The sequence below is a fragment of the Girardinichthys multiradiatus genome, chromosome 4 (assembly GCF_021462225.1).
Source record: "Girardinichthys multiradiatus isolate DD_20200921_A chromosome 4, DD_fGirMul_XY1, whole genome shotgun sequence".
In the NCBI taxonomy this organism is placed as follows: domain Eukaryota; kingdom Metazoa; phylum Chordata; class Actinopteri; order Cyprinodontiformes; family Goodeidae; genus Girardinichthys; species Girardinichthys multiradiatus.
The window spans coordinates 21976555-21996922 of record NC_061797.1 but is presented as its reverse complement, the minus strand read 5'-3'; the positions used below and the strand labels follow the sequence as shown (position 1 = coordinate 21996922).

At 37.5% G+C, this 20368-nt stretch overlaps 1 protein-coding gene across 2 annotated transcripts; it reads right to left on the bottom strand.

Moving 5' to 3' along the window:
* Positions 1 to 316: 316 nt before the first annotated feature.
* Positions 317 to 17470, bottom strand: LOC124867251 (transmembrane protein 255B). 2 transcript variants are annotated; one of them, XM_047363608.1, is made up of 9 exons: positions 17200 to 17470; positions 16429 to 16571; positions 16268 to 16330; positions 6414 to 6503; positions 5494 to 5574; positions 5064 to 5149; positions 3859 to 4018; positions 2266 to 2406; positions 317 to 2014 (listed from the first exon to the last, which is right to left on the bottom strand). In XM_047363608.1, the coding sequence occupies exons 1-9, from the start codon at positions 17261 to 17263 to the stop codon at positions 1784 to 1786; spliced, it is 1059 nt and encodes a 352-aa protein (XP_047219564.1). In that variant the 5' UTR covers positions 17264 to 17470; the 3' UTR covers positions 317 to 1783. The 2 variants fall into 2 exon arrangements, with proteins under 2 accessions (XP_047219564.1, XP_047219565.1); XM_047363609.1 differs by having other exon boundaries at positions 2266 to 2403.
* Positions 17471 to 20368: the final 2898 nt, after the last annotated feature.

Below are 20368 nucleotides of genomic sequence, written 5' to 3'. Positions count from 1 at the left end.
AGATGATTTTAGTTGCTTATTATAAGCTAGGAAATTCCCAGCATGTTAGTTTTAAAAATAAAAAACAGAGCAAATAATAGAGTGAACTTTGAGTTTCGACTACACTAAACATTTAAGATGCAGTTGAGAAACATGTTTGTTTAAAGTGTGTTTGTGCACCAGACTGTTGTGGCCCTTCAGATTTAGTGCACCGGTGGATAAACAGCAGCAAGACGAGAAAACATTTCTACAGTCTGGGTTTTAACGATAAGAAAATGTAGACATCAGCTGCCTGAAGCTGCTGATCCAGTCTGAAAAAGAACAAGCTGTAGCAGAATGAGTTGCAGAACCATATTTATTGCTTTTTACTTCAACATGATTATTTCTATTCTCTTTTTTTTTTTTTAAACGTACAGCTGCTGAAACTAAACAGGAGTCATCTAGTAGCTGTTTGACTCACAGTAGTCCTGCTGATACTCCAAAGGGAAAAAAAAAAAGACATTTCTGGGAAATACACATATTTTCCTTACAGGACGGCAGATTGTTTAACACTCTGGGAATGTGTTTACGTATGGTTATCGCATCTCCTTTCCACTTGTTCTCTAGTAAAACTGTTTTAGGGACATGCCTAATTCTTTTACTTTAGATGTCACCCTATGCACCGTTCTAGCACGAACGTAGCTTGATTGAAACCAGAAAACGGGTGTATTTTCCAAAATCTAGAATTTGATCTTTTTCAAAGCCCTTACCACACATATGTATAGGTCTGAGGTTAAAACAGTACAAGTTGCATAGCAGCAGATAATCCCAACATTTTACACACATCATCAATAATGTATACATTATATTGACTAAGTGCACATTTAATAATAAACACAAACATAAATAAAGAGTAACATGAACATCATCTAATCTTAATTTCACATTTCAAGAAAGCCCTTTTAATTTAATATAGATATCTCCACATGTTTTATCTACATGCGATAGACCAGATCAGTTCTATAATCCAGTAAATTATGAGGTTCTATCAGGAACCTAGACTCTAACCCTTAACTCTAGACATAAACAAGTTAACGCTACTGGAAATTTGCTTACTCGCCTTAAAGCTGTTGTAATAATTTTATTAGCACAGGATGCTGGCTAGCAGATATGATCTGGACCCCCACAGCCTTTTATTTGGATTTCTGTCTTCAATTTAAACTAAAAAACATAAAAAAACGCTTCACTTCTTTTATATCTTAGTGAACAAAAGTGGTGCTTTTGATATTTTAACGCTGTGCTTTGTTTTAAAGGTGCATTCTCAGAGCCTGACTAATTTTAAATTAAGAGGGAAGTGAGAGGATATGGTCATAATAGGAATGTGATTTGCTGCATTCTTTCATAAATAAAATCCCATATTTTAGTGTCAGCTTGAGCCTTTCTGAGGAGTTTGCTTCCTCTTCTTTTACATGTTTGGGTTTTCTCCATGTTTTGGCTGATCTAAACCAACTGCAGGGATGAGTGTGTATTCTTGTATCAGTATACCAAGCTGATAAATGGGTGACCAATCATAATCTAACGCCACAAAAAGATGAATAAGCAGATTTCCTCAAAGAACACCACTGGAAATAATTTGTTTCTACATAAAGATATTCTACGTCTATCAATCTGTGTCTGAGCTCAGTTAAAACCCACAACAGCAAACACAGAACTGAAATGCAGTGAGTTATCTCTCTACAAAGTCAGCCTACAAAAGGTCTTGTGCTACATTCAGCCTGAACCAGGTGAAGACATCCTTCTGCAACTCTGCCTCCCCCACTTCGCTTCAGCAGGCATACGGCGGGGGCTTCTCGAAGGGGCTGTAGGAGGATCCGTACAGGATGGGAGCGTTGGGAGTCAGCATGTAGCCTCCTGGGTCCTGGGTGGCTCCCTGAGGCTGTGGCTGTGTGGGAACCTGGGTGGGCTGCTGGTTCTGGCTCTCCTCAGAGGGGCAGACGCCAGAGCCTCCTTCAGGGATCATCTGGGGAGTAGCAGGTGCCTGGTAGCTGCTGGTATGCTGTAGGGGGGAGGAGAGGAATAACAGAGTGTAATCCCCAAAGTTATCTGGTATTTTTAGGGGAAATATGCTTTTCATTTGTTTGGTCTTTGTAGTGTGGCCTAATAAATGTCAATTAAGATCAGCCTTTCAACAAAATATTCCACTTTAAAGCATCAAACAGACTTACTGTTCTGTTTCTACCTTTCATATGGCAGAGGAACACCAGAACAACAAAAAACTTCTCATTCCTAATGGTTATGCATTGGTACCTGCATGGGAATAGGATAGTTTGGGTAGGCGGGCAGAGCCTGTCCTGGGGGACAGAAGCCCGTGTAGGAGAGCATGTGCTGAGTCGGGTTGTACAGGATGTGTGGCGCAGCACTCGGAGCAACCTGAGGAGTGGGCTTCTGCTGCAGGAAAAAAAAAACAAAAAACTTGTTACAGTCTTAGAAGTAGGTACCACTGAAGAAGGTTTAGAAGCATATATAAAGCAAGATAAAAATTATATTCATAGTTAAGCTTTTAAAGTGGTATTTTTCAATAGTTCTTCAGGCTTTTAAAGATTTGAGGGGACTTTTTTTTTTTTAAACTTCCTGTCTATTTTCAAAAAAACAAACAAAACAAACTTAATTTAAAAGTAAAATTCATTTATTATAAAGAATACCTACGCACAGAGTAATAAAATGGTTTATTTCTGTTTGGACTTTGATGACTATGACTTCCAGATAATTAAAACCCAAAATTCTGTTTCTCAGAAAATTATTATTACATATGATCAATAAGAAACGTTTTTAAACAAAAAATCAATGTTATGACTTGACATTGGAGAAAAACCACAGGTAACGATGCAGATGACCTGAAAGTCGTCATTAAAGCAACCTGAGCTTCCTTAACACAGGCTGATCACCTCCATACCATGCCGCTATAATGCAGTAAATCATACAAAATTAGCCCCAAATAAGTACCGAGTACATATGCTGTACAGTACATGGATCTACATTAAACAAGGCTTACATTTCAGTTTTTGGTGTTATACAATACTTTATTTTCTACAAATTTTGTTTCTTTTTTCATTACACGTAAGTCATAATCATTGAAACTATAAAAGCAGTTTGGGACATATTTTATTTCTGGTGAGTCAGATTATTGTGCACTCTTCTGAAGCTGTGTAAATTTGTAGTTTTCTGTTCTTTCTTATGGTTTTTTAAAGTTTTCTGTGGAAATTAGCTGCTTTTCTGACTAGCCCAGTCATTTACAGAGGAATGGTTTGTTTTTGCTAAACTACTAAACTATGGTCTATGAATCGTTCAGGCATAAAAACTGAGTCCAAATACAGCCGTGAACTTTTAGCTACTGTTTTTCTGTCTTGATCATTTTTAGGTCTGACAATCCTTCTTGGGTGCTCCTCTTGTCCACTTTCTTTATTTTTCTTAAACACACACTGTACAGTATGGTGTCATGATCAAGTACAAGGGTCAGACAGAAGATGAGCTAAGAGCACTTTTAAAACCTTTACTTTTACTCTACAAAAGTAAAGATTTGTTAAACTAGGCATTATTTCAGGCAGTTCAGTTTTCCAAGAGACACGTGACAGCTTGTTAAAATAATATATTAGCCATGCAATGATCATATATTGTAGTAAAACAGATGTCTATATTTCTTCTTTAAAGTCTGCAGGCAGTTAAAGACCCGGGGATTATATTAAACGGCAACATCTGTGCCAGCCACATGTGATATTACACACATTTATTTCATCTAGGTCTCAAACTGCCTTTTACATGTTTTTTTTTTAGGATTTCTGTGGCTTTTACCCTTCAAAGAACTCTTGTTTTTGTTATAATTCTCCTGGGTCTCTTGCTCACCATGTCCTTGTACGCTCCGAGGACGGCGGCATCGATGATGCCCAGGAACAAGGCGACCACGTTCAGCACCACCGAGGCCCACAGCAACCGGTGCAGGTGGATCACATCCCAGCAGCTGCCAACCCCTGTGAACTCGTAGTAATGGCTTTGGTACTCTGTGCTGGAACAGGAACAGGGCATCTGTGAGCCATGAGGAAGAACTTTTAGTGTTTTAAATTTGGCTGTTATGATCTGGAGGCATCTTAACCTTCTTAACCTGGCAGGATAAGCAAAACCCAAAACAGTGACAGGGTCATTCAGACTTTGGTAATTCAGTCAAAATCTGAATTCACCTGTTTGCTATATAATGTATTGTATAGTGCTGAGATTCTAACATAAATTATATTAAAAAAAAAAAAATCCTGCTGAAACAAATTTTATTGTAAACCATCTATTGAACTTTTAATCTTTGATTAAACCTTAAAAACCCCCCTCTTCTCAGTTCATATTCCAATAGTAATATTATACGTTTATACTATGTTATTATGGTAAACTTAAAATTGTCAGATTTGAAAACAGTGTAATACAATATAGTCATTGGGCCTGCTCATCCTGAACAATAAATGTATATCTGAAATATTAACATGATGCTTCTCCTAAACATCATGTTATATAATCATTTAATTTGCTTTGTATTGCTCAGGAAGATTAGGTCTCATTGGTTATTTTTCTCTAGCCTTTCCACTTTGCAAAAAATTAGACCTAATTAGATTTTCTCTCCCTTCAAAATTTTCATTCTGGATGAATTTTTATTCTGTTTTTGCTACATTTTTATCAGTGATGTTGACAAAAATGATGACGGACGTTTTTCATTGACCAATTTAACACCGTTAAAAAATATATAAATTATTTTTCAAGTCTTGAATTAAAATAAAAACTCCCCTTTGTTGTAAATTTGTTGTGATTTGTTTTCCCAGCAGTACTCCCAGTAAATTCATTTCTTGATATCTGTGGTAGTCGTACTCTAATGCCCAAACAGAATGGCCTCTTGGGACCCAACAGATAGATATTTTTTTCAGGCGCTCATTCCTCTCCCCGGCCTTTGACACCCTGGGCAGTGAGCCACGTCCCATACATGAAATCTGCCACTGTTCTCAGTCAATTTTAAACTCACATTCAATGTTAGTTTCAAAATGTATTGCTTGTTTAAAGCCTGGTTGACTCACCTCTCACAGTTATAAAGGTAGCAGCAGAAGCAGGTGTTGCTCCTAACCTTCATCTTGCAGGCTTTGCTGAATGAGCGGCACGTCACCTGCAGGAAGAATTACTGATAAGTTCAACAGGGTAAAAATGGTTTGAATTTAGACAAATAGTAAAAAAAAAGAAGTGCAAAGGTTACGTGTGTAAATCATTTACAAAAGCAGCGTCACCTGTATAACGTTTTCACAGGGTTGGCAAGATGGAAACAAACTGTAATCTTGGGGTGGAACACTAAAACCAAGCTCAGTACCAGAATTTCATCATATAGTAACACGTTTCTGCCACTAGATGTCCCTGTATGCTTTATAAAACGTTCAGTGAAGCACCAAAAATGATTGCCGCTTCTGTTAATTTTTTTGATAGAAGTATTGCATGAATAAATATAAGAGAATAAACCTCATTATGGTAGTTATCATAGGCGTATCCCGATCCACTGCTGTGATAGTCACACATGTCCTCCTGCAAGGGTCTTATGTCCTGAAACAGTAAAAGATTTGAAGTAATAAGCTGCTGGTGTAAAACACATTTTGCAAAATCACAGCATTTTCTTTGTAGTGAGTTTACATGAAAAATGTATTCAGCGATGTGCGTTTGTACTGAAACTCTGCATCTGTGTGTCACTGAAGCTGTGAAGGTTTACCACATCCATCTGCTCATTTCTGCCCACTGCATCAGTCTGCAAAAGCCACCCCATTATTCTTCGCTGCACTTTATGCAGCACCAAAGGTAATAAAATTCATTTTACTTTCCAAGGCCTGAATGTGCAATAGATATGACTTTTACTGCATGAGAACCAAATACATATATCTGCGGAGACCAGATAATATTGGTGATCAATATCAGGAGCTCAGTGCAGCTTTTAGGATGTGATTAGAAGCAGGAGCCTGTGTTGTCCAGAAGGGACACTATGATGAGCATATTAGGTGTTTCTTTCTTTTTCTAGAAATATTCTGGGGTAAAATACACATATTATCATTTACTTTGTGCATTCATAAGTTTTCCCTTCCTGATACCTCCTAATTAACAGAAATTATTTGGGGATTTTATTCATTTTATGACACTTCAATCAGGTTAAAGCTTTAACAGCCCCTCCTACAGGTTGAGCTTAGATCAGGACATCTGATATGGTCTTCAGATTTCCTAATCCAATCAGGGTGTCTGTGTGAGTCTTGACCTGCAATTGAGCATAAAAACCTGCCTAATTTGGCATGAGGTTTGGTCTGTGAACACTTGTCTGATTTTTGTTTTCTGGACAAAATGATGATTTAAATCATTCAGATTTATGTCTTTTCAGGAGAAATCTGTGCAATACTTACAATAAACTCCGAAGCAATGATCCCATCCACAATGGCACAGAAGAACGCTGCAATGACTCCAATACTGATGAAGATTATTGCTGCCACAAGCTAAAAGAGAGCAGAAGGAAATGAGAAAAAATGATTCATGAAAATCTGTAAACAAAACAAAACCCCGTAGAGCTCTAAAATTAGTTATGCAGCTTTTATTTTGTGATCTTTGCCCTGACAGCCAGAGGATACGGTTTGGTAACCTTATTAGTACATTTATTGATGTGAACACACACAAATGTATGTATTACTTAATTTGAAAATAATTTTAGAATGCAATGTACAAATAACTTTAAATTGTTTGTTTAAAGCATAATTAAACTTCAAATTCTATTCACAACATCAGTTTAATTTACTTGATTATGAGTCTATTTTCAGATCAATCATCACTCAATGCTTAAAGTCAAAGTTGGCATTTCACCATAGCACCAACACACACACCAACACACACACACACACACACTCACATACAGGTAATCTTTACATCCCCAGTGGTGTTTGTCCTGATTGGTTGTCTGCAGGGTCTGGGCTGCAGGATGATAAAGGAAATGTATGGCTCCTTCCTCTGCCAACACGTTGGAGCATCATGGCTGATTTACAAGCCGGATTCAGTGTGCAGCACAAAAGGACGGTCTTTAGGTGGCCGTAAGGTCAATCTAATTCCCTCTATCTGCCACACACACAAATCCAGATTGTTCTCTGTTTCCGATCACTGATCAATAACCTCTAACTTGAGCTTTTTCTTTTTTTAAATAAAGTGACCTTAGTCACATATCCACTCAGGTCTTTTACACTTTAAGGCACGATCGTCTTTGTGATTTCACACTCTCAGCCCTACAGACACATCTGGCAGATCACAGATGTCTGATCATAAAATGTACTAATCAGCATCAGTCACAGACGCTTAAATTGCCCCACCGGACCAAAGCTTCAGTACGAAACATTTTTTTAATCAAAACGTTGGCCCCATTTTGTAATTTTCCTGATTAGTAACTCTGGTGTTCGTCAAGATGTATTTCATTTAGATTATCGGACTAGTTGGCTTGTTTTTGAAGGTGAACTGCGCAAAGATCGTTTAAAACTTAAAACAGACTTTAAATCTGTCAGAAACCTTCCATTCTCTGAATTTAACATTTTTTTCCCACATCTATTGGTAATAAGTGCAAGGCAGAAAAAAATTAGCTTTCTTAATGTAGGCTAAAACAAGGAATATTATGAAAAATTCTAAATGTAAAATGTAATAATAGACATTTGCTTTTTGACTTGTGACATTTTATCATTGTTAATTGCTTAAGGTCACCTAAAACAGTTTGATTTAGTAATGTCACTGCATGCTATTAATCCTCCAGGTAATAAAGATATCGTAGTACAGCTCACTTTAATCTTGTTACAGCTTATTCCAGCTTTACACACACGCAGGTTTTTTTTCTGTTTCGTGCTGCTCGTTAAGTCATCACAACAGTTGGATTTTATGTGTGAGTTTGTGAAACAGTACAGAGGTAAAAAGAGAAGTGCTGTTCTGTGAAGTAGTTGTCAGTAGGAAACAGCTGCCAGAACAACCTCAGCATGGAGAATCTAGGAGAAACTCTCAATGCAGAGTCACGCTAACATCTGGTCAGGGCAGGGCCTGGACCCAAGCAGGCTTCTGTAATTGTAAAACAAGTCCACTCTCACAAACTTCATTGAACTTCATGCACACGCTATTTTATAAACCATCACACCTTATTTACTTACAAATATGGGATTATTTTGACTGCAGACCATGTTAGCCAATGATATAATTGAAACTAATACATTGTATGCACTTAATGTGTTCTGAACCAACGTGTATAGCCACAAAATGTCAAAGTTTCAAATTAAAAAAATTGCTATGTAAAATTGCCAATGTGACAAAGTGGAGGGGTTTGAGCTCCTCTATGATCCTGAGGGCTATGTTGTCTAGGGCTTCGGCTCCTGGTAAGGTCTTACTGACAAATCACAGCAGGATGGAGCGGGAGATGGAATGCCACATTGGGGTCACATCAGCAGTAATGCAAATGCTCCGGTCGATTATAGTGAAGAAAGAGCCTAGCCAAAAAGCGAAGTTATCAATGTATTGGTCTTGCCTATATTCTTATCCTCACTTGTGGTCATACAATATGGATAATGACCGAAAGAACGAGATCTCAGATACAAGCAGCTGAAATGTGTTTCCTCCATAGAGTGGATAGGGTCACCTTTCTACATAGGTGGAGGAGCCCCATCATCTGGGCGGAGCTCAAAGTGGAGCCTCAGCTCCTCATCATGGAAGGGAGTCAGCTGAGGTGTTTTGGGTGTTACTCTTTTTTACTTTCAATGTCACCATAATGGCTTAACATATAAAATGTCCCCAAAGTGGCATCAGGATCTGATTTCTTTGTTCAAGTTCAAAATAATCAACAAATTTAAGGTGAGTTATGATCCTGCAGAAAAACAATTAACTTCTAAAACTATTCAAAATTGGCGTAATAACGGTCAATGTGAGCACATTTCCTGGCAAACAATATTTTGTAATTCTGAAAAATGTCATCTAGAATTACAAATTTTACATTTCAACCTTTGATGCAGCACCTTTTTACTCTCACTGACATTTGCAGACAGATACACAAATCGTCATTTACTGCTACCTTATTTCTCCTCTTTGCAGAGAGAAAAGAAATAAAAACACAAATAGTATAAAACTCCAAACAAAATTCCTGTTTATGTTTTTGTTTTAGTTTGTATCAAATATAAACAATTCTAATTTGTGAAATGGTGCAAATGCTGTCAAGCAAACTGACCTGGTTGAAAATGAGCAGGAAATGTGAAAGGCATCATTTTATCACGATTTCTCAAATACATTTTCCTCAGAGATGTGAATAAAGAACCAGGCTGAGGAAATGAGCTCTTTCTGGCTGGCTTTATCTGCCACTGGTCCAGACTCTCCACTTCATTAGCGGTTCAAATGACTCCACTTTATGGGCTGCAAGTGGGAGATGAAGCCAGCAGCTGAGACAATAGAGCCTGACAACTGCATTACTTCAGATTGCCTTGGCAACAGCTGCCAGCACATAAAACATCTTTGCTGTTTAAACCCCCAACGCTCTAGTAGAAATGACACACACACACACATGTAGATGGTTAATCTACTCTTAGAAGTTCAGTCTACTTCATCTTAAAGTAACTTTTCAAACTTTATGTAAAAGTTATATACAATGCTGTTGAAAAAGTATTTCCCCATTATAAATTTCTTCTCTTTCTGTTTTTGTCACACTATAAAATAAAATAATTTTAAAATCAGACAAACATAACATTAATAAATAAAAAAAAAAAAATTGCTATAATCTGAGTCTGTGTTTTACATTGTTAAGGAGTAAATCCAGCCCAACTTCCTGTTTAAAAGAGTTTAGATTCAGGCACATTGGAAGGTTATGAAGGGTCTGTTTAATGCAATGCCACAGCATCTCAAACGGTTGAAATTATGAGCAGTTAATTAATCACCTGCAGAAGATGATCCACTTTGATGAGAAAAAGGTTAGTTTTCAACAAACAGGTTGTCAGACTACTTTATAAACCTTTTCACCTTCATAACATTTGGACTACAATGTTAGTAACAAAGAAGCTTTTGGCTATTAACAACAAAGACAGAGAGGCTCCATGGTCCGTATCAATGACCTTCCCATGGAAAACATATTCACATCAGTCTTTTGAACTATAGAAACATGTGGTCCGTGATGAGAGCCATCTACAAAAAACAAGTAAGGAAGTTCAAACGTGGACAAATATACACTTTGCTACAACTTTAAGGAAAGGACATTAATGGCAAACAGATAAAGACACAAAGAGGAATTTTATGGCCTCTGTAAAGATAACTATTAGTTTATGTAACTAAAGGTGCTGACCGCTGCAAGGTCTTCCTCTGCTGGTTGATCAGCGATTGTCCAATTGTGACCACAGCTGGGTATGTCGGTGAAATATGGCCCTTTAAAGGTTCAACTCTCTCAACTGTAAGGTGACCACGAAGACTGCAGTGTGGGAGATATGGGCAGTAGCTAAAGGAGATGCTGCTGTAGGAGAGAACGTGAGCTACATGAAGCGTTTAGTCATAACGAAACCAAATCAAAGAGCATCAGGGCAGTGAGGCTTGTTATCAAAGTGGCTCTCATGACCAGACAGAGAGACAGTTTTTCATCTTCATCTTACTTTTACAGGAAAGGCTGCACAGTCCAAGAAGCTTCTATAGGATTTTCCAAAAAAATATATTTGGCAGAGTACAAGAAATTAAGACATTAAAGCTTTACTCTGCAAATATAGCTGACTGCTGTCTGAGCCGGTTCCTGTAATACCGACCCATCGGCATATAGAAATGTGAATGATGATATCAGGGCAGTTTGTCAGAGTTAAGAGATCTTTATATCTAAATGTTCTCAAACCTCAACGAAACATTTTGACTTTCAAAGATGGACGTTATAACTGAACTAATCTTTTTTTTTAAAGAAAAAATGTCTCCTACTGCATTTTATCTACAGCCATCTTAGAAATAAGAATTTAAAAGGAAAAATATAGATTTATTAGAAAATTGTTAGAAAATCACTTCAGAACTTTTTTTTTTACATTTAATGTGACCAATACCCTGCACAAGTCCATTAAAAAACCAACAAACTGTAATCTTAAAACTCTCAAACAACATCTTAAAACCTGGAATACTGCTGTGTTCAAAACTAACCACCCTATTTAAACTCTTGTTAAATAGGAGCCAGTATACACATGCCATCATTTAAAGTGTCTCTGGTCAAGCCCACACAAAGTTCAGGTGTTTTAGTAAGTTTGTGCAGGCATTTAATTCTAAGGATTTTACAGCTAAAGCCATGTTCTGCAGAGGGCTTCCAATGCATCACAGGGATCTCCTCATCAAAAAGTATCAGTCAGGATAAAGATACCTAAGAATTTCCAGGGCAATCGGATATAGAACACGGTGAAGTCATCAGGTGGAGAAAATAACTCTGACATTGCCAAAAAGTGGACTACCGTATGGAGCCCGCGAGGGGACATGGGGGAATGTTTTTCTTTTGCATCCCCACGCAATACTTTTGCGTTCACTCGCAATACTTTTTGCGTTACCATGCAATACCTTTGTGTTCCCTTGCAAAAGTTGTTAATCATCTTGAGAAAGCTGTGCATTTTGGAACAGCAGCACACATGACAAACTGCTCACAAAACAAACAGCTCAGATGTGGCATTGATATGGTTTATTTGTCATATGCAGGTTAACACACAGTCAACAATGCAATGAAATGCTTGGGATAAGAAGAACCGTCCAACTCACTATAAAAACAAAAGCCCTAACGGTGTACAATAAAAAAGTACACATCGTGCAGCAGCATTAAGCTAATAAAGTGTCACAAATGTGGTTTAGTGCAGTATTATTGTCCAGAGTTCAGTAGTCTGACAGCATGTGGATAACAACTGTCTTTATCCTTTTATTTAAGGTTGTGAGCCTGTTCTCATGGAGAAAAACATTTCAAGTCTGCAAAAACACATATGAAGTTTCCCAAAACCATGTGGGAAAATGTGTAATGGTGTAATTAACGGTTGGACTTATGGCCATAATTTGAAAAGAAAAGAAAACACACATCACCAAAACATACCACACCCACAGTGAAGCATGGTGGTGGCATTTTCATGCTATGGAGAAGTTTTTCTTCAGCAGGACATGAGCCCTATTTCAAGGAGGATGGACTTTAATTACTAGTGTGTGTGTTGGTACAAACCTTTGTTAGAAGAAAAGCACATCACAACCAACAAAACATGGCTTCACAGAAGAAGATTAAAGATCTGGTTTGACCCAGTGTGTGCTCAGCCCTGAATCTGTGGAGTGATCTGAAGAAGGCTGTGCACAGGATATCTTCTTGTCATCTGACAGATTTTGGTGTTTTACAGAGTTATATTGCTCAGTTGAAGGTGAAAAAAGATCTGAAAAGGTTTCATTTCTTTACATAACAGAAACCAGGAATTTCACCAGAGGTGCATAGACTTTTCAACACATTTACCAGGTTTATTGATTACATTTTTATTTTCTATTTATATTTAAAGCTTGTGTTGTGGGATGGCTTTTGTACTGCTATTTATTGTGTATATTTAGTTTCACCTTGCAGCTGAATTAGTCGGTCAGCATCACCTGTAAAACTCCAATATAAATAAACAGCATTGATACTTTGGTTTGTTTTATATTGTTCATTAAATTCTCCAGGGAAGCAGGAAATGTATGTTTGGCCGGTGAAAATAAACTAATTACTTCTCTTCTTCTTTCCATTTCAGTCCATACCAACACCTCCATCTGCTGCTTTATGAGGTCAGAGTACAAAAAGGGTTGGCCGATTCAGGAAACGAGACCGGCCTTAGGGGCTCTCAGGTATCCAAAACATTGTGCTAAGGATAGTTGTTCCTTTCTGCTGTGCCAACCGGCTCTCGTGTTACCGCCATGGCATCGGATGCAGGACAGAAGAATTAGACACCTATGTGGGAGCGAACATCGTGCCTCAGAAGAGACACAGTAGACCAGTGTTAGTGTGGCAGCAATCACACTATTAAAGTTTAAAGCACAGAAGTGGGGGAGTGATGCCTGAGAGGCAGCCAAGACGCTGCCGCTTGTTTTCTTTGTTCACACATCTAAACAACAAACAGACAACATAAAACCTAAGAGAGTCAGAACTCAAACAGAAAACCTGACTTTATCTTTGATAAACGACACATCAGACAGACTCGACCCAATGTGTGCGGACGGCAACAGGACGAGCATCAGTGAAGACTGCGTCACACATGGTAGACGGTCTCACGAGGTAAGCTAACGTGATCTGAGCGGGCACACAACACCCTGGACACTCCATGAAAAATTCACAGCACCCACACTCATGTACCACAGCCATGTGGAAAGGCACAGGGATCACGCCTTTATCATGCCTAGAGAATTTCTAATAAAACTGTTTGTGACATGTTGTAATTTATAATTACAGTCAGGTTTGTAGAAGCAGACGGATGAGAGATGGAACTAGGCTCTGCTACAATGTATAGATTTGGAGAGAAACTGCTATTTATTTATTTAAAGTCACCAAAACACTTTTTCATATTTTTATTTCATAGCTCAACATGAACAAAATATATGAAGAGAGATAAAAACTATAATCATGGAATATTATTATGACACCTGTCGGGTATTCTGAGTTTATTGATCTCCTTGAAACCATAACAAATTATTGTTTGGATTTTATGAAACTGAGTCAAGATAAGATTTTGAAAAATAAAACAAATCACCTTTCCATCCTGTATCAATAATTTTTACTTAAAGAGATTCAACAGATTTGACAGTTAAATCTTTTTCTTAAAGGGAAAAACAGCAAGGACTGCTTTGTAGGAGTCCTTCTTGGCCTGAGTGTATTATTGTCGTTTATTTTATCCAAGATACAAAAGCATAGAAGAACACAGCTAGGCATGAATAACTGAAGAATTTCATGTGTGGATTAAAATAATTAGGATAAATTAAACATTAAGAAAAATGTTTCTAAGTCACTGGAGGCCCCTTCAGACAATCCTGGTATCATTCTGAGCTTCATTCTGAGACACTGACAATTAAATGTCACATAACACCTCCTGGATGCTATTGGTCTTGTAGCTGCAATGTATTTGACCGTCACTGGACTATTGCCACAAACTGGCTTATACTGGGGGCCAGTTTAGTTGGATCGGTGTGTTCTTTCTAATTTTCATTTTTTATAGAAACTTTTACACGGTGACCTTCTGAGCTGTAATTTTTCTGATGTTGCTTTTAAGGAGTTGTGAACTGAATCATTTTTTATAACCTTGTTGTAAAAGGAGGAAATCTGGTGTTATTTGTGTTCCTGTCTAAAATAAAGGATCTCTCCTAGCAGCTGGCCGATACTAATGCAATTCTCCCTCTTGTCATTGAAGTCCAGAGACAAATTTGCCCGACCACAAATCCAGTCACGCATGCTGACCCGAGCACAAGGACCATGAACTCATTACGCTGCCATCGAGTAATTTGATTTGCCTCTTGCTCACAACGGAGCAATTTCCTGCAAAACAGTTTAGCAAATTTGCAAAGTCTGCAATTTAATCCTGCAATTTATGTTTTAAATGTCTTGTTTTCCAGGAACAGGGCCTTGTTTTTAGACGATAACTCTTCTGAAGCTCAGAAAGCCACGATAACTCACCTTGACATAAAACAAAGAAAGGGCTGGTGTGCAGTATGAAATCGCATGGCACATAAGTAAAGTAAAGTAAAGTTTTCTGTATCACAACGCATGATTTTGTTTGGTCACATCCTTAAAATCAAGAGATATTGCTGTATCCTATTTTATTTGTGCGGTAGATTATAATCTCTTAACAGAAAAACTGAATCTGAGTTGCAGTGGACCATAAAACCTTGGATGCTTGTCAGAGATGAAAAATATCAACAGCGTTGTGAAAAAGTATTTGTCTCCTGACAGATTTCTTCTGTCTTTGCTATTTTGTCACACTGAAATGTCTTGAGTTATTAAACTAATTTTAATATCGGACAAAGATAACCTGACTAAATACAAGATGCAGTTTTCAAATAATGATTTTCTTTACAGAGAGGAAAAATACTAACCAAACCAACCTGGCACTATGTGAAAAAGTTTGTCAGATCTTGATGCCTGATGCACTGATGACTCAGGAGGTCACAAAATAACCCAGAACCACATTTTAAGCTCTGCAGGCCTCACTTGCCTCGGTTAAGTTCATAAATACAACAATAAGAAAGAGACTGGGCTATAATGCTATCTGTGGGGGAGTTCTAAGGTAAAAACCCTCTACTGATCATAAAAGAACACAAAGATCAGTTTGAATTTTGTCAAAAGGTGCTATGATAATCCTAAAGGCTTTTGGCAAAGTCCGTTCAATCAATAGTTTATAACCTTCAGTTACATAGCAGCAAAATGATCCAAAACACACCAGCGTATCTGAGTGATTCAAATAAAGGAGGGTTTTGAAGTGGCCTAGTCAAAGTTCAGAACTAAATATAATTAATATGATATGCCATTACCTTAAACATACCATTCATGCTCCAAAACCCCCTAATGTGGCTGAAGTAAAACAATTCTGTAAAGAAGAGTGGGCGGAAAATCCTGATGTAAAAGACTCATTGCCAGTTATTTTAAACACCTGATGACTGCTTATGCCAGACCTAGGGTAGCATAAGCAGTTATTAGGTTTAGAGGCCAATACCTTTTCACATTGTGCTAGACTTTTTTAAGGTCTATTTTTCCCTAAATAGGTAAAATCCTCATTTAAAAATGGCAGTTTTCAAGAATATTTTGTATGTACTTACAGGGGATCTTTAAAGGTGTTCTGAAACATTTAAGTGTGAGAAAAAAACAACAACAGAACAAATCTGTAAGGGTGAAGACTATTTAACAGCACTGTCAAGGAATGTGGAAAAACAGGTGAGACAATTGAGGTTCCTAAAACCTTGTTTCCAGCACGAAAAAATAAAATATCAAAATGAAACAATGAAAAAGACAGATTTTGTAAAACATTGGACTAAGCAAACATTGCAAAAGCATACCTGAACATAAAAACTAAAACAAAATTCCTATTGCTACTATTGATAAATTTCTAACTTAACGTATCTATGTGCTGATCGTATGCAACCATATCTGCATGCTTTTGATATTTTTAAGGTTTAAATACAATTTTGTCAAGATAAAGGTCTTGAGCCTTAAACCGATTAAATAAATAAAATCTCTCACAGTGTTTATTTAAAATGACGTCCAGATACACAAACTTACCATGGGTCTGCGGTTTTCCACCAGGTGGATGGCAACAATTCCCAGAAATGCTCCAAAACTGAGCTAAAAGCACAGAAACGTTTGTGTTTATAGGTAAAAACCCACCAGACACATTTCTCCAAAAACAACAACGAAGGATTGTGAAAGTAACCATCACTCACAGTGATGCCGGGGTAATATCCAGACACAGGCACGTTGTCGGTGCGGGTGGCCGAGATGAGACCGATGGTCAGGACCACCAACGCCAAAGCCAGCAGAGACACAGTCAGCCACAAAGCTGTCTTCCCTCTGCGTATGTAGAGACCTGATAGAGAGGATGAAACAGGAAAATAAAAAGTGATATTCATCCAGAACCTGGACATCCAGATTCTGACATGAATTTCGTACAAAGTAAAAATAAAACTTTTACATAAATAATGGGAAATACATTTATAAAAATGCATTTAAACTATTAATAAAGTGTAAATAGCAAGTAAAGCACCTGTTGTTTTAGTATTCTCTGACATATGATTCTTTAACTGTCTGATTCAATAATTTGCTGCACTAGATTTATTGTGCAACACCATATAGTCTCGGCTTTTTTCCATTTCCATTTTCTTTCATTAAAATCAGCCAACTAATAAAAGTGATTGTTGAATGAATGGAGTAGATTAGAACAGAACGTTTCCCTCTGTAGAGAAAGTACCGGTATAAGGAAGAGTTGCTCTTGTTTTTTCTGGTCATTTTTTATTTCTTTGTGAATAAATCATATTGTAGTTTGTTAACTAAAAGTTGCATCTAAACTAAAACTAAAAGGTAAATTAAAGGTTTTTTTTCATGCAAACAGCAACACTGACCGAAAGCACACCAGCACATGCTTGATAAGGTGAAGATGAAGGAACATTCTCAGCATTGTGGAGAATGCTTATTTTTCCAAGTTAAGACGACTTTACCTGCAGAATCCAGAGTTTCTGTGGCTGTTTGCTGGCTCATCTGCTGTGTTTCAGGCTGCTGCATGTTGCTTCAGACGGGATGAATTAGATGTAAAATAAAACCACAGACCAGGTGGCTCCTCTTGTGCGCTGAACTGACACTATGTTGCTTCAAAATAGTGTCCTCATCTTCCACGGAGTAACAAGAAGGGTTCCTGTGCATACAATCCACAGATCTGGATGATGATCATAGGAGGCTTCTCACTGCTGACTCTGTGTCAGGACTGCAGGGTTCAACTTTACTTGTATCCTGAGAGAAAGGGAGTCACAGACTGACTGGAAGATGAACCAATCAGCTACCTGTGTTCATCTTAGTGGTGAATTATTCAAACATTTATCTTACATAAGTTTCATATAGCCTCAAATTGATTGCTGTTGAAAGTACTTACAAAGCTTTGGAAAAATATATACTATTGAGTCATATAATGCATATAATGAGGCTTTATGAGATTATCAAATGTGTGTGGTGTGAAAGCACGTAATTTAAATATGAGTACAGCACCCTCTACTGGAAAGCTTTGTTTCAATCTGGTACCTGTTACATGCAGTTTTGTGTCAAGCTGCTGAGGCTGTATAGATGGATTTCTCTGCACAATCTTTAGTTTTTGCTGCATCCTGTTTGCCAATGTATATGTAGACTGACAAACATCCCATTCGAAAGTTGTGTGTATCATATAGAACAATGCATTGGAAAGAGAGTTTGAATGAACGTGGCCTCCACCTTTATTTGCAGAACTGATAAAGATGTAAATGAAATTCATCTTTTATTGCAGTGGCAGACTATTAGAGTTAGAAAGCTGATAAACACAGACAAGTGTAAAGCAGGTCCAACACCATCTTGTTCTGCAACACCACGGTTCGAAGAGCTGTGACTTCTGTGGACAGTCCTGTAAGAGCTTTTGTGGTTGCATTAACAAACAGTCCCAGCTGATAATATATAGTTTCTAATCTAAGCACATTCTTTCCTACTCACAACCATGGAAATAAACTTAGCAAAATCTTATTTCCTGTTGATCTATGCTTGAATTCCTCATGAACATCTGATCCCCACACCTCTTACTCCTATTCAGGGAAGGTTGAACTGAAATGACATAAGTGTGATCAGTGACATAAACAGGTGCACATACATCACTCCAACTTGGAGACAACTGCAAATAAATGGCAGTTCCACACATCCAGTGAAATCCATCTCTTGCATAAATCCCCTTTAGATCATGGACCTTTCCCCCTGGTCCAGCTTGGTGGGAAGAATAATAGTAGAGGCACAGGGGTTGTAACATTAAACTGTTTAAACTTTGTAACATCACAGTTGTAAAATGTTACATTACCCATTACCACATGGAAACTGGTACTGACCAAAAACACTATTTCTGATGAAACACTCATTCCTTTGGCACTGGTACTGGTCTAGCTGTCAACCTGGGCTGGTTGGAAAAGATAGGAAGTTCAGTACATACATAACAACCAGAAATATTCCTGGACTTGGTTACAATTTTTGCATATTGGTACCAGCTGTTAGTCTCATACAAGTAATTTATATCTTGTATAAACATTCCATGGATATCTTCATTTATCCACCTCTTTCTGGAGATCATGAGATTGTGGAAATTTCTAGCATATTATTAACACAATCAGGACACACATGATAAACAAAACTAAATATTTCAACAACATATTTCCCTTAGATTTACCTGTTAGTCTCTCTCTCACCCCTAAGGGCTAGGAAGGATTGTTGGTTCCTTCACTGACGTTGACACGAAGCCTTCTCTAGATGGTGACAACCCCTTTGTAGTCAGACTATCACTCCCTTGCCTGTGGGTGGAAAGACTGACAGGCTCACCAGTGTGCTTTGTGTATCCAAGTAGCCCTCTCTTGGATTTTCCCAGCAGTAGGAGTTGTCAATAACACTTGGAATGGACCCTTCCACTTTGGATCAGATACGTTTCCTTCTTAATGGTCACCAGGAACCTGTAGGGCTTCAGAAACATCATTTGGCAGATTATTAACATTTTGCATGTCTCTAGACTGTAATATCTTCCTCCTGTAGTCTGCTAACGTCACATCTTTTGTGGATCTTTCAGGTCTTTTTGTAGATCAGGGATTTAATAAGGTCCGCCATGTATTATTTCAAAAGGTGTAAGTCCACCTTGAGCTGATGGGGTTATCCTCATATTAAGTTAATATATAAACATTCAACCCAATTTCTTTTTGTTTCTTCCATTGTCTTTCTAAGCTTACTTTTAACTGTCTTGTTCTCTCTATGAACCCTGCACTCTGGGGATAATAGCTACAATGTGTTTTCAGGTCAATCGTAATACATTTACTAAGTTCTTGTATGACTTTGTTGACAAAATGTGTTCCATTATCACAATAAATCCTTCTTGGAATTCCAAATGTGGGTATTATATATTTACAAAGCCCCCTTTGCCACTGTTATAGCATCTGTTCCTTTGCAAGGAAAGATTTCCCTGGGGGTTATGTTTCAGACATATCAAACAAGATGCACAAAATGTTTTTTTAGTACGTTTTTAGTAAGTATTAAATCCATATGTAGTGAATTATTTGTTCACTAGGCCAATCATCCCCCTGTTGAGACATTGCTCTGCCCATAGCTCACATTTGCAGCCCAGTGATTTATGTAATATCGGCTTTCATTTAGGGTATCTAGTAATCCCTTCATATTTACACTCAACTAATTTAGCCCCCAACAAGCCATTTAAAAACAAATTTTTTTAAGTTTGATTTTCTGTTATAGTCTCTGTACCAAATGGGTACAAGCAGGCACCGAAAGATCTCCTCTAAAATTATAATCTTTCTGCCATTTAGCGAGGCTTTTTACTGTATCTGGATCGTTTGAGTGCATAAATTTTGCATCTTGTTCTAACGGAGGCTGCTACCAAACGCACGTTCCCATTTTAAGAGTTTTTTTTTTTTTTTTCTATTAAAAACTGTTGTTAAGAACTGAGTTCTACTTCTATTAATTTATATTAGCATTATTTATTTGATTATTTGTGCTTTGTTATATATACTTTTATCCTATTTACTCTAGTTTATTATTATTATTCAGACTCCACTCTTATATATATATATATATATATACATATTTATACCTTACCTTACCTTACCTTAC